The sequence below is a fragment of the Schistocerca cancellata genome, chromosome 8 (assembly GCF_023864275.1).
Source record: "Schistocerca cancellata isolate TAMUIC-IGC-003103 chromosome 8, iqSchCanc2.1, whole genome shotgun sequence".
Classification (NCBI taxonomy): Eukaryota; Metazoa; Arthropoda; class Insecta; order Orthoptera; family Acrididae; genus Schistocerca; species Schistocerca cancellata.
The window spans coordinates 363,565,235-363,580,829 of NC_064633.1; the positions used below are offsets into that span (position 1 = coordinate 363,565,235).

General features: G+C 42.8%; 1 protein-coding gene across 1 annotated transcript in view; it reads left to right on the forward strand.

Annotated features, from left to right (window-relative positions):
* The window catches only part of LOC126095271 (probable E3 ubiquitin-protein ligase HERC1), an 814,023-nt gene that overhangs the window by 11,735 nt on the left and 786,693 nt on the right, over positions 1-15,595 (forward strand). Inside the window, exons 2-3 of the mRNA XM_049910030.1 lie at positions 7,899-8,070; positions 8,149-8,325. Of these exons, the coding sequence (XP_049765987.1) occupies positions 7,899-8,070; positions 8,149-8,325 (349 nt within the window). The remainder of the gene's footprint in view (positions 1-7,898; positions 8,071-8,148; positions 8,326-15,595) is intronic.

Here is a 15,595-nt window from a genome sequence, read left to right on the forward strand (position 1 = left end):
CTGCTAAGAGCTCTAAATGTGCGAAGACATCAGTCTTGTAGCCCGCGCCGCACCCCGAGTATTGGTTTATTTGCCTGCTTGAGACTCGACTGCTCTCAGTCTCTGCCTAACTTTCCTTACCTGGCTGTGTGCGCCTGTGCCCCCTCCACTTCCCTCTTCCACGAAGGTCGGTGCGCTGCACTTGCTAGCAGGTATCGAGACTAGTCTCTGCCGCTTCTATGCAGGATTTTAACACGGAAGTGAACAGTCACGCAGCTTGTGTTCATAGTCATTCATGTGAGATTTTAGTGCACATTTTCGTTGTGTCACCAACATGAGTGAGCAAGCAACTGAACACCTTATAGAATTTTTATTAAAAATGCCTTTTTCTACATTAATGTACCGTACGAAAAAAAGTGCGAATTGAAGGACAAACAACCTACTCCTATACTCAGTGTAGTTTTAGGTGAAGCCAAACAAAAACTCACTTTTCAGACAGCCTGGTACGAAAAGTATACTTGGCTGACTGTGAATGCAGTTAATAACAGATTATATTGTTATATGTGTTTTCTGTTTGGTGGTGAAAAGGAATGGTGCAATGAGGGCATTTGTACAACAAAGAACTTTGACCGGAAAGCACCAAAGCATCAGATATCAAAATGTCACCTGCTGAACAAAGAATAATTTCAGTTTTTGGGCAAAAGTAGAATTGAGCACGCCCTTTCTGAAGCCACTCGTTTAACAGCAATAAAATACAACGAACAAGTTGCATACAACAGGAGAGTATTGGCTTGAATTATTCAGGCAATTGTAATTCTTTGTAAACAAGAACTAGCCTTTCGCGGCCATTGAGAAGATGAATCCTCCAGCTACAAAGATAACAATCTGGACTTGTTGAATTTACTAGCTCAAGGAGAGCAGTTAATCCAAGACCATCTATTATCATCTTCAACCTTTAAAAGAACTTCTCCAGATATACAGAATGATGTAATAGAAATGATAACTCTGGCAGTTAATGAGAAAATAATATCTGAAATTCAGAACTGCAATTTCATTTCGATTCGAGCTGATGAAATATTAGGCATGTCATGCAAGAGTCAAATGAGTATAATATTTAGATACTGTATTGCAGACAAAATTGAGGAAAGATTCATTGGATATTATGATGTTTCTGGAGATAAATCTGCTGAAGGTTTGTCAAACATTATGCATGCAGTATTGAAAGAATGGAATGTGGAAAGAAAAGTGGTTAGTCAAAAATATGATGGCACTTCCGTAATGGCGGGCAGAGAAAAAGAGGATTACAACAATTGGTGAAGCAGCTTTGCCCCTGTGCGCTGTTTATTCATTGTTACGCACACCAACTGATTTTGGTACTGTTACATGCCTCCAAAGCCATACGACAAGTATGCATGTTTGTAAGTGATTTTACTGCATTCCATTTGTTTTTCAGCAAATCATCAAAACGAACTGTATTGCTAAGAGAAAGGATTTAAACTGCCACATGCAAGAAATACTCACTGGAACTTTCATTCCAGGGCAGTTTGAACAATATCTAGTCATTTCTCAGAGCTATATAGTGTTTTTAATTATACAATTGATGATACAGACTCTCAGTTGGACCCAGAATCTTTGAGCTGTGCTGCGAGAATGAAACGACAGGTGGATGATCCTACGTTTGTCTACTTGCTTTGTTTCTACCGAGGTTGCTTTGTTTATGTTGTTCAATTCTTTTATGTTCTTCAGTCAAAATCTGTCAGTATAACTGCTTGCCACGACGAAATAAGAACTGTTATCAGAAACTTAGGGCAATTAAGAATGGAAACATTCGTTGATGAATGCATTAAATGCAGTTTGTGTTTGAATGACAACTTATCATTCCGTGACAGTCAAAAGACATCTCTCAGGGCACTAACTTATGAGATACTGGATTTGCAAATTGTTTAGATGGAAAGAAGATTTCAAGTTTCCCAAAATTCAGTTTGTGAACTTTTGAATGAAAAGTGTTTCCCGAACTATCAAAAAGAATTTCCAAAGTTGAAACTGCTTTAGTTATTAGAACAGTACCCATTTTTCAAACAAGAAAAACTTGAAAATGCACTGTGTAACGTATATGCTGATGTCAAAAAACACTTATCTCCAAGAATACTCTTAAAGTACATTGTCAGCAGTGATTTAGACTCTGTTTATGAAGAAACAACGAAGTTCCTGTGTTTGGTTTTGACCATACCTGCAACTACAGCAGGCAGTGAACGAGGCATGAGTACTCTTAAACGAGTGAAGAATTATTTAAAGAATTCAATGTCCAACATGCGGCTGTCATGTTTGAGCACATTAGCAATAGAAAAGACACTACTTGGAGAGTTATCCAGTGATCAGATCTTTGTAGACCGAGTTATAGACTCATTCGTGGAAAGAAAAGACAGGCGCATTGCACTTGTATACAAGAGAATATAAGTGCTTCTTCTCTTGCTGCTGGAGTTCTTCAAATTTGTCATCGTTTCTTGAACAAATTAGTTATTATTATTATTATTATTATTATTATTATTATTATTAGTGGCGGTGGTAGTGGTGGTCGTTGTAGTAGTTGTTGTTTTATTTGATGCATTTTGTTTCATTTGTTTAAATTGTTGTTGATTGTACTATTTTGTCTACCTATAATAAATGTAGAGTCTCCCCAACCTTTACAACCACGCTACGCCACTGGTCTTCACACTGAACAAATTCTATGTTTTCCTATAACAGGATAAAGTTTCACCTCATTACGAATCATATGACGTTACTATCTCACTTCAGTCCAGCAGTGAGGATATCTGAGAGGACTGCCAGTGCTGAGCACTTTTACTCAGCAGGCACCATTATGAAATTCACAAGTGCAAACCACATGAACACGAATGCCTTTTCCCATCTCCCAATGGGATCCAATGCAGAGTTTGATCAAGACAAGATCTGGTGTTTCCATTTGGATGAAGTGGCTCAACAGTGGTGGATGCGTTCCTTATCATGGTGACATCTGTGCCGGCAATGATGATGGAAGACACCATCTTATAACAGGTGCGGTGATACATCCAACAAGGCTGGCCCGACTGCATTCCCAGTCAGGACTCCAACTTGTTGCACCATTATTTTCACCTGCACCAGCAGCTCATCCTGGAGGATGGCATTATCGTCCTCACTACTCACTATTGACAAGCGATCTCTCTGGTGGTCCTGGCAGAACCTTTGCACCAAATGAAGAACCTTTGCACCAAATGATAGTACAGCTCCTGCACAAAGGTTACTGGGGAGTATTGCGCTCTAAACTGCTCGCCTGGCTCCGGTGTACTGACCAAGCATAGAGTGGGAGGCAGAGCATCTTGTTCACAGCTGTTCTCGGACAGAACAACAGGAGATGACGCTCCACCATACATCCATTTCCTGGCCGACACCCCTTCCCCCCCCCCCCCCCCCCCCAACCTGTGGCAGTGGGCTCAATTGACTTTGTGTGACCTTTCTTGGATACTACCTGCCTTATTGTCATCAATGTGTACTCAGACATTTGTAGTTAACTGTCGGTGCATAGTGCGGAAGCTACAGCCGCATGCCCTCGATAAAACCTTCACCACTGAAGATTTTCCTCCAACGTTAGTGTCAGAATATGTACGGCAATTCTGTTCCAGTTTTCAGCAAGTTCTGCCTCTGTAATGGCGTTCACCACCTTCTGTCACTGCCTTTCCATCTCCAGTCAAACAATGAGGCTGAAAGCTCGTATACATGTTAAAGACACAGATGTGGAAAAATGCAGCCAACACTTGTCAGAATGAGGCCCTTATTCTTTTTTTAGTTCATACAGGTCAACTCTGATAAGGGAAAAGAGCCCGGCAGAACTCTGTCATGGCCGTCAGCCTTGCATGTTTCTCCACCTCATGCTGCCATTGCCAGTGTGACAGTCCAAGGCACCATCTCCCTGTTTCTAGCCAGGCACCCGCATATGAGCGTGGGCTTTCAGCCGCCAGCAGAGGTTGGATTCAAGCAGTCATCTGGTGGTAGCAGGGCCACTATGTGTTCACTCAGGACATTGGGGACCGGACAGTGATGTGCCATCAAAATCAGCTGCACTTGCGGCAGGGGAGCCAGTTGTCCCTCCTCTGGGATCTCAGGTGTTTGCCAGCTGCAACATCACTGCTGACCTCCATTTCTGTCTCGTCACATGCTGTGCTTCCTTGCCTCCTGCCCCTGGGCTGTTCCTGTCTTTGAACTCGTTACCTTGTTTGATACCCATGGCTCTGCTCTCATCTTCCTGTTTGTAGGCTGCCTGTGATTGACCAGATGCCAGCAGATGACTAGGCTGCAGTACCACTGCTGCACTTCGTCACCTCACTTCCCTTCCATGCTAGGACTCGATATGGACGTGGAGTGGCGTTTTCTCCATGCGGTGGAGATGCAGCGACACTGACCGCACTGCTGGGTGGGGACTTTTGGACTGTACATGCCTGTCCACTCCAACCAGGAGATAGTGAAGACAGAGAGGCCAACCAGCACCCCCGCTGACATTGGCGTGGTTCAGTATAGTGCCAGGATGTTCATCCAGTTTGGTGTTGCCGCACTGAGACACAGTTTGTCACTCTCCAATAAACAAAGGACTGTGGTAACCCGCCAAACTACCACCTAGCTGTCAAGCACTGGCCGATGTCTCCAACAGCAGCCATTAGGAGGAGACTTGGCAGCCAAGCAGTAATGCACAATGATTGTGCAGGCGCATTCATGTGCCACCTGCCATACCTGTTGACATAGGCAATCACTGACCAGTGCTTGCCCTCATTCTGCTCTGACTCCTCCTGCAGTTCACTTCATTCTTGAACAGCTAATAACTGTCTCTCCTACGTAGCACCCCAAACATTGTACTCATTGATAAACCTGGTGCTTGTGATCAGAAAATATACTTATTCTAGAAGTGATGTGCTTTTATGCTTTGTGTTGTGGTGATGGGCGTATCACTGGTTCTGTGTCCAGACCATCACAGCCTTGGGTTTTTTGTCATCCATCCTAATTACAGATGAAGCTACCTGAACAAGGGATGGTATCACAAGCCTCCACAACACCTGTGGGCTGCAGAGAATTACCAGGGTACAATGGCAGTGAATCATCAGCTTTGGTTCAGCCTCAGTATGTCAGTGGAGTTTATTGGTGACCACATTATCGCACCCCTCACCACTTCTCTCTTGAGTGTGGAAATAAAACACTATAACAGACAGAACATTATTGCTTGCCTGGTGTATTCACATCTGTACTTTCTATAATTGTATCATACACCATCAAAATCTTTCATCTCCACCCCATGGAATGCATTTCTGACTGTATGTGTATGTTATCTGTTTTGCTTCTAATCTACTGACAAATCATTTCCTTCAGTTTGTCTCAATTAACAGAATCAATCAGTAGAAGAAAATAAAATTTTTAATATGGAGATGTAGGGTTTTGCAGGGTATCAGTGCAATAAAATATTCTCGAGTTTCATGCTGCATCAATTTGCAATGTGTTTGTGACATCATATTCTTGTCTCAACTTGTGACCAGAAGATGTTCAGCTCTTCCAAAAAGATCCCCTTCATGACACTTACTTAACCAAGGGAGCTCTAAAACATTACAGACCCACAACAAATTTGAACAGCAAGAAATGTGATTGATGATCTTAAGGTGTTATTCATGCCTCCTTGCTTGAGTTTTATGTTTGAAATATAATGGATATGTATGTATTTTTGTTTTTTGCACACAAAAGTGAACTTTCAGACCAAGGTGGCACAGTGGTTAGCATACTCAACTCACTTTCGGGACGATGATGGTTCAAACCCGCGTCCGACCAACCTGATTTAGGTTTTCTGTGATTTCCCTAGATCACATCAGCCAAATGCTGGGATGGTTCCTTTGACAAAGGGCATGGCCGATTTCTTTCCCCATCATTCTCTAATCCCACCTTGTGCTCCATCTCTAATGACCTCCTCCTCCTCCTCCTCCTCCTCCTCCTCCTCGCCCCCCTCCTCCTCGCCCTCCTCCTCCTCGCCCTCCTCCTCCTCCTCCTCCTCCTCCTCCTCCTCCTCCAAAGTGTAAGTGATGATTAGCATGTGTGAGTGTCTACAAAATAAGTACTCAACATTCCCCAAAATAAAACCAGTTTCATATGCCTCTATATCTGTAGGATACAAGAGAACAAGAAAGATAAATTTTCCAGTGATTACATTTCAGTAAGCTTTCCAAAACCAAGTACAACTGTTGCCTCACATGCATGCACAAATGCAAATCACACACTCATGATTGCAGTCTCAGGCAACTGAACTGGTAAAAGTTCGATGAAATAAATGTGATGTAAGAATGAATATAATTTCTACCGAAAATCGATAATGATCATTGACTGTTACTCAGCCATCTTGTAGCAAATATAAATAAATAAGAATTTTTGTAAATAGTTTTCCGAGTATACTACATAACCATGATCAAAAAAATATAAGCAAATTCCAGGAAAAGGCAAATTTTCTGTTGTAAGAAATTACTCAGTCTTTGATTCATCCTTCCAGTGCTTTCCCAAGCAGGCCTGTCCTATCACTGACACATCCTTGCATGCTCTCACAAGCTGCACTAGTATCTTCTCTCACATCTATCCTGCTATTCCTTCCTCTCACTGTCCCACAACTCTTACTGTATTCCCACTGCCCATCCCAGACAGATTGCTGCTTACGGCAGATGCAGCCACAGGTGAGCCTTAGTGTCCAGAGATAGCAGGCCCATGTGTGTGTGCGTCACACTTGTGTGAATGTGTGTTTTTTTCTACTTCTGGAGAATAACTTTATCTAAAAGCTGAATATTGCTAACATTCTTTTTCATTATACCTCTCTATGACTCAACTCACACTCTGTGTGGTGAGTAGCAGTATGTCCTTTCCATGAGGTTATGTATGCTGTGTTTTGATGTATTATTCTACTGCTGTCACAAAGAATATTAGCCTTAGAGAAACAGTTTTATTTATTTATTCATTAAATAATGTTACATTACTGCATGTATTATGTTAATTGAAAATCATGAACCAAAGACTGAGTTATCTCTTACCTATATGTGCCTTGTATTGTTGTTAGTCCACCCTGGACTTTCCATTGTTCCATACACAACTTTCCATTTTATTACTCTTTTAATCAACCTGAAACTTTTTTCGTGTTAACAGTTGTATGAGGGATGCAGCTTTTGTGTTTGTTTGTGCATTATATTTTGATGACTAAACCACTCATCTTCTCCATGTGCTGCTAGCTTACTGTTACATGTACTCACTGCCTGGTTAGAGTCCAGGCTGCAAGTACACATAACAATATAACTTGCAGCATCTGAAGATGATTGCACACAAAATTGAAACAACAACTTGAACGAATACCTGGAAACTCATTATTGATTGTCTTTGCTGCTTAGCTGTAACTCCTTTCCTAAATTGTTGGGTAAGGTTATGTATGCAGAATAAGATAGTCAGTCCCAGTCTGAATTTCTGAAAGGTGTCTTCACACATGATGTTGTTTTCCACCTCACTATCTAGACTATTTAGGTTAGGGAAATATGAATAGAATTGAGTTAACACAATAATTTAGCCAGTGGACATCCATTTTATAGGAGTTTCGTTAAATCAATGACTGGGCATAATGATTTAAGTTTCCTTTGGTTTCACTAAATCATCCCAGACAAATACTGGTTGGGTGAAGATTTCATCAACAAGAAATCTTACAGATAATTTTAAGATCACTATTATTTTAAAGTATCTGAATTACGCACGTAATTATGATAGATTTTCCAGTCATGTGTAGTTACATGTGTTAACAAGTTGTTTCTGTATATCTATTCAGAAGGTCAGAAACATAGTGCATGTAACAATATGAAATTCTAAATTTTTACAAATGGACATTGCAGGTGAAATGCTTACCACACAGTCGGGATCCTAAAAGCCGGAAGGAAATAAATGACTGTTCTACAGAAAAACCATGTACAGCCTCACAAGCTTTAATAGAGATGGGTGTTAGAACTGGTCTTAGTTTATTATTTGCACTATTACGTCAAACGTGGACTTTTCCTTCTACTACAGGTATTTAAATAACAATTGCTTTTTATTATTTAATTCATTAAAATGAAACAAAACATCACGATTATTTTATCTTTACAGGTGCTCCAAATTTGTGCAACGAAGTTTTGACGACTGCAATATCTGTCGTGAGGAATCTTCCTCCTCTCTCCCTAGCCAATGAAAGCCACATAACATCCCTTGGCTGCCAGAGCCTACAAGATGTCGTAAATTTTTTGCGGGACTGTACTCTTCCAGCATCTGGGTCAGATGAAACCTGTTAGTATTTACTATTCACTAATTTCGGCTTATGTTTTTTAAGGTACTCATTAGAAGCTTTAATGCAAACCAGAACTGACAGAGTAATCTGCAGGTAGTATCAGTCTGAAAGAAACACATTTATTCCACATACATTACTACAATTATTGTAATATAACAATTTGATTCAAGATATAACAGCATAATAACATTCAGTGTCTTTACAGTTATGTTATTGTAATGGAAAAGATGCTTTAACAATTGGAGCGTGAATTCTAAATTTACACAGTCTAATTACAATTGTGCATGTAAACAACAACAAAATTATATTCACTATCCGTAACATTGTCGGAGCAGATGACGAGGTGGTTTGCCAGTAGTTTTGTCATTGTGTGTGCCAACATTATACTTGTATGTATTTGCTCTGCTGTGACTTGTGCTGACTCTGTTTCTTCTCTTATAAAATGGTGCTTTGTGTGTGTGTGTGTGTGTGTGTGTGTGTGTGTGTGTGTGTGTGTGTGTGTCTGGTGCAACTTCTGTAGTCACTAGTCTTAGAGAAGTCAATTCTGTCTTGTGATTAGTTTGATGGAATCCTTCTTGTGGTTTGTAGATATTTCTCTGTGTAATCTTGGAAGCCATTGAGCCTCCTGACATACTGAGATCAGGGCCATGTATTCTGCCTCTGTCGTGGATTGGGCTCCTGTTTACTGTTTCTGACTATTCTGGAATAAAGCAGCTCCTTTAGGTTATTCAGTTGTCAATTTTGTCCTTTGAATGTCTAACTCAATTTGCACTCCAGTGACATATGGTGTAGATGTTGTCAGCTTTAGAAAAAAGTACCTTCCTGTTCTTGGTATCTTTTAGATATCTAAAGTTAATTTTGAATGCTTGCCATTGGCTTATCCCTCGCTTATTCTGCATCTACACACAAAGCCTGCAAGCCTGAACATTCAGCATTATAGAGGGTAGCTTATACCACTGCACCATTCCTTTTCCTGTTTCACTTACAAATGAAGTGAGGGAATAAGTGCCTGTATGTTCTGTAAGAGCCCAAATTTCTTGTATCGTGTCTTTTCGGTCCTTATGTGAGACATACACTGGTGGTAGTAGAATTGCTCTGTAGTCAGTTGTGAAAGCTGGTTCATTAAACTGTCTTGATAGTGTTTTGTGAAAAGACTCTCGTCTTCCCTCCAGGGATTCCCATTTGAGTTCACAGAGCATTTCCGTAGCACTTGTGCTGATCAAACATGTTGGTAACAAATCTAGCAGCCTGCCTCTGAATTCCTGCAATGGTTTCCATAAACCTGACTTTGAGGGGATCCCAATTTCTCAAGCAATACTCGAGAATGGCTCAAGCAATACTCAAGAATGACAAGTGTTGAATATGTGTTCTCCTACATTGTCATAGAGCTCCCCCAATGTACTGAAGTTGACCATTTGCTTTCCCTACAGCTGACTACATGTGCTTATTCCAGTTCACATTGCTTTGCAACATAATACCTAGATATTCAATAGTTTTTATTGGGTCATGCAATGCATCATTAATGCAGAATTTGAACATTACAGGACTGTTTTCCTACTCATCTGCATTAACTTACATTTTTCCACATTTATCACAAGCTGTCATTCTTTGCACCAAATAGAAATTCTGTCTTAAGTCGTCCTTTATCCTCCTACAGTCACTGAACAATGACACTTTTCTTTACCTACAGCATCTTCTGCAAAAAGTTGCAGATTGCTGATGACCCTATCTGTCACATGAGCATTTCTGATGGTACCTGTATCTCTGATGAACACTCATTGTGCAGGACAATGTACTAGGTTCTATTTCTTCAATTGTCAAGCCACTCATGTAGCTGAGAACCTGTTCCATATGCTCTGATAGTCTACAGTGTGGCACTGTGTCAATGCATCTGAAAATCTAGGAATATGGAATCTGCTCTGTTGCCCTTCATCCATGGTTCACAGGGTACATGTGATGGAAGATAAGTTGAGTTTCATATGATCACTACTTTCTAAATCCATGATTATTTGTGGAAAAAAGCTTTTCTGTGTCAAGGAAATTTATTATATTTGAACTTAGTATTTGCACAAGAATTCTACAGGAAACCACTGTTAAACATATTGATTTGTAATTTTGTGAGTGCATTGTTTTACCATTCTAAATATAGGAGTCACCTGTGCTTTTTCCACTCACTTAGAACTTTTCTCTAGGCAAGATATTTGCAATAAATATACTTTGCTAAGTAAGTGGCCAATGCCGTAGAGTACTCGTAAAACTGAATTGGGATTCCATCCACACCTGGCATCTTATTTGATTTGAACTCTTTTAATTGCTTTTCAGTGCCAGGGATGCCTGTTTCAGCATTCTCTGTATGAATATCTTTGTTATGGTCAACCAATGGTATGTCTCTACATTCATCTTGCATGAATGATTTTTTTAAATACTGACTTAAAAACTTCCAGCTTCCTTTTGCTGTCTCCTATTGCCATACTAGGCTGGTCGATGACTGACTGAATAGAACCCTTTGACCCACTTAGCAACTTTGTTTAGGATCAGAATTTTCTTAGGTCCTTGTAAAGGCTTTTCACTAATATGTGATGTTGGAAGTTGTATGCTTTGCACATCAATCTTTATATATTCTGAAAAGTATACGTTGCTTCTCATAATAAAGATGACACATCAAGTTGCAGACAGACACAATGAATAGACTGTTACACATTGAGCTTTTGGCCAAAGCCTTCCTCAGAAAAGGGAATACACAAACACATTCACACAAGCAGGTTCACCTCATGCACACATGACCACTGTCTCTGGCCGCTGCAGCTAGAATGCATCTCTCGTATTAAACAAAAGTAGCAATCCTGAGTGGGGGAGGGAAGGGGTAGGGATAGAAGGGTACGAAATGGGTGAGAAAAGAGTACTATCTGGTAGAGTGTGCAGGTAATAGATGACAGGAGGACAAACCTGCCAGGCGAGGTGGAAATACAGGGGCAAAGATGTTGTTGAATGACAAGTGATGTACGAGGGGGTGGCAACTAGAAACTTGAAATTAGCGGAGGTTGAGGCCTGGTGGGTAACGGGAAGGCCTCAACCTCCGCCAATTTCAACTTTCCGCTCCTCGTACATCACTTGTCACTCAAGTCATCCCTGACCCTGCACCCCCGCCCCAACCGACACCCCCGCCCAACCTCCCCGCCCCTGCACATGTCTGTGCGCGCGCACGCGAGCGCACACCCGCCACTTGGCATAACCCCCAAAGGCCTCACACTTAAAGTTCCCATCTCTGGCTGCAACCCTTCTTTCCATCAGTCCCTATACCAGTTCCAAACTGAACAATCCATTGCCCTCACCCACCTAATCCTTCACCTACACATCAACTCAGCCAATGAACACACCCGTCAACTCCTATCCTTAATAAAAGTCCTCAATCTTTCCTCTCCCACATCCACACCGGCTATCCAGAGCATCCTCCTACAGGCCAACCGCCAATTAGAACAGCATGCCACCCTTCACCTAAAAAAAACTATCCAATCTCCTGGTTTCCCACCTCCGGAAAGGCAACTCACTCACCCTTCACAACCTTTCCAGCAAACCTCAACCACCTCTCATTGCACACAAACCCAGTCTCTCCCATCTACTCAATCTCCCACTTCCAGCTCCACTCCCTCCAAAACCTCAAAATTCCGATCAACACAATCTGGCACCACAACACCCTAATTCAGTAGTTAACCTTCCCTCCAAACCTCTCTCCCAATCCAAAACCTTTGTCCTATCCAAAGGCCTCACCTTCAGCCCCACTCCCAGATTCAACCAAACAGCACTCGTCAAAGATTTACTGTCCTACACTCGTACTCTCTGCTGGAAGTATCACTTTGCCACGAAGAAAAATGATCCTAATCCTACCCCTAATGATCCAACTCCCCAAGACACTATCCAAATTGAACCCTGCCTGGAACAGTTCCGTCCTCCGTCACAGCGGGACCCACCTCCTCTTCCTCAAAATCACCCTCTCCAAACCTTCCAGGAATTTCTGACTTCCAGCCTTGCCTCTCAATCCTTCTTAAAAAACCTTAATCCTACTCCCAACATCACCACTGCTGAAGCCCAGGCTATCCGTGATCTGAAGGCTGACCGGTCCATCGTCATTCTTCCGGCGGACAAGGGTTCCACGACCGTGGTACTTGATCGTCGGGAGTATGTGGCTGAGGGACTGCGTCAGCTTTCAGACAACACCACATACAAAGTTTGCCAAGGTAATCCCATTCCTGATGTCCAGGCAGAGCTTCAAGGAATCCTCAGAACCTTAGGCCCCCTACAAAACCTTTCACCTGACTCCATCAACCTCCTGACCCCACCGACACCCCGCACCCCTACTTTCTACCTTCTTCCTAAAATTCACAAACCCAATCATCCCGGCCGCCCCATTGTAGCTGGTTACCAAGCCCCCACAGAACGTATCTCTGCCTACGTAGATCAACACCTTCAACCCATTACATGCAGTCTCCCATCCTTCATCAAAGACACCAACCACTTTCTCGAACGCCTGGAAGCCTTACCCAATCCGTTACCCCCAGAAACCATCCTTGTAACCATTGATGCCACTTCCTTATACACAAATATCCCGCACGTCCAGGGCCTCGCTGCGATGGAGCACTTCCTTTCACGCCGATCACCTGCCACCCTACCTAAAACCTCTTTCCTCATTACCTTAGCCAGCTTCATCCTGACTCACAACTTCTTCACTTTTGAAAACCAGGCATACCAACAACTAAAGGGAACAGCCATGGGTACCAGGATGGCCCCCTCGTATGCCAACCTATTCATGGGTCGCTTAGAGGAAGCCTTCTTGGTTACCCAGGCCTGCCAACCCAAAGTTTGGTACAGATTTATTGATGACATCTTCATGATCTGGACTCACAGTGAAGAAGAACTCCAGAATTTCCTCTCCAACCTCAACTCCTTTGGTTCCATCAGATTCACCTGGTCCTACTCCAAATCCCATGCCACTTTCCTTGATGTTGACCTTCACCTGTCCAATGGCCAGCTTCACACGTCCATCCACATCAAACCCACCAACAAGCAACAGTACCTCCATTACGACAGCTGCCACCCATTCCACATCAAACGGTCCCTTCCCTACAGCCTAGGTCTTCGTGGCAAACGAATCTGCTCCAGTCCGGAATCCCTGAAGCATTACACCAACAACCTGACAACAGCTTTCGCATCCCGCAACTACCCTCCCGACCTGTTACAGAAGCAAATAACCAGAGCCACTTCCTCATCCTCTCAAACCCAGAACCTCACACAGAAGAACCACAAAAGTGCCCCACTTGTGACAGGATACTTTCTGGGACTGGATCAGATTCTGAATGTGGCTCTCCAGCAGGGATACGACTTCCTCAAATCCTGCCCTGAAATGAGATCCATCCTTCATGAAATCCTCCCCACTCCACCAAGAGTGTCTTTCCGCCGTCCACCTAACCTTCGTAACCTCTTAGTTCATCCCTATGAAATCCCCAAACCATCTTCCCTACCCTCTGGCTCCTACCCTTGTAACCGCCCCCGGTGTAAAACCTGTCCCATGCACCCTCCCACCACCACCTACTCCAGTCCTGTAACCCGGAAGGTGTACACAATCAAAGGCAGAGCCACGTGTGAAAGCACCCACGTGATCTACCAACTGACCTGCCTACACTGTGATGCGTTCTATGTGGGAATGACCAGCAACAAACTGTCCATTCGCATGAATGGACACAGGCAGACAGTGTTTGTTGGTAATGAGGATCACCCTGTGGCTAAACATGCCTTGGTGCACGACCAGCACATCTTGGCGCAGTGTTACACCGTCCGGGTTATCTGGATGCTTCCTACTAACACCAACCTGTCCGAACTCCGGAGATGGGAACTTGCTCTTCAATATATCCTCTCTTCCCGTTATCCACCAGGCCTCAATCTCCGCTAATTTCAAGTTACCGCCACTCATACCTCACCTGTCATTCAACAACATCTTTGCCTCTGCACTTCTGCCTTGACTGACATCTCTGCCCAAAATCTTTGTCTTTAAATATGTCTGCTTGTGTCTGTATATGTGTGGATGGATATGTGTGTGTGTGCGAGTGTGTACCCGTCCTTTTTTCCCCCTAGGGTGGGTCTTTCCGCTCCTGGGACTGGAGTGACTCCTTGCCCTCTCCCTTGGAACCCACATCCTTTCGTCTTTCCCTCTCCTTCCCTCTTTCCTGGTGAGGCGACAGTTTGTTGCGAAATCTTGAATTTTGTGTGTATGTTTGTGTTCGCTTGTGTTCGTTTGTGTGTCTGTCGACCTGCCAGCACTTTCATTTGGTAAGTCACATCATCTTTGTTTTTAGGTATATTTTTCCTTCGTGGAATGTTTCCTTCTATTATAACTATATATATATATATATATATATATATATATATATATATATATATATATATATACCCTCTCCCTTAAAACCCACATCCTTTCGTCTTTCCCTCTCCTTCCCTCTTTCCTGATGAGGCAACAGTTTGTTGCGAAAGCTTGAATTTTGTGTGTATGTTTGTGTTCGTTTGTGTGTCTGTCGACCTGCCAGCACTTTATATATATATATATAACAAGGATGCTGTGACTTACCAAATGAGAGAGTGCTGGTAGATAGACACACACACACACACACACACACACACACACACACACACACACACACACAAAACAAACAAATTTCAAGCTTTCACAACGTAAGGTTGCTTCATCGGGAGGGTGGAGGGGGAGGGGGGGACGAGGGGATGTGGCTTTTGGGAGAGAGGGTGGGGAGTCGTTGCAGTCCCGGGAGCTGCATTTTGGCGCGCGCTCGAGTGTATACCTGTCCTTTTTTCTCCCTAAGGTAAGTCTTTCCGCTTCTGGGATTGGAATGACTCCTTACCCTCTCCCTTAAAACCCACATCCTCTCGTCTTTCCCTCTCCTTCTCTCTCCTTCTCTCTTTCCTGATGAAGCAACCTTAGGTTGCAAAAGCTTGAATTTTGTGTGTATGTTTGTGTTCGTTTGTGTGTCTGTCGACCTGCCAGCACTTTCATTTGGTAAGTCACATCATCTTTGTTTTTAGGTATATTTTTCCTTCGTGGAATGTTTCCTTCTATTACAACCATATCATATATATATGATGTGTGGATGGATATGTGTGTGTGTGTGCGCGAGTGTATACCCGTCCTTTTTTCCCCATAAGGTAAGTGTTTCCGCTCCCGGGACTGGAATGACTCCTTACCCTCTCCCTTAAAACCCACATCCT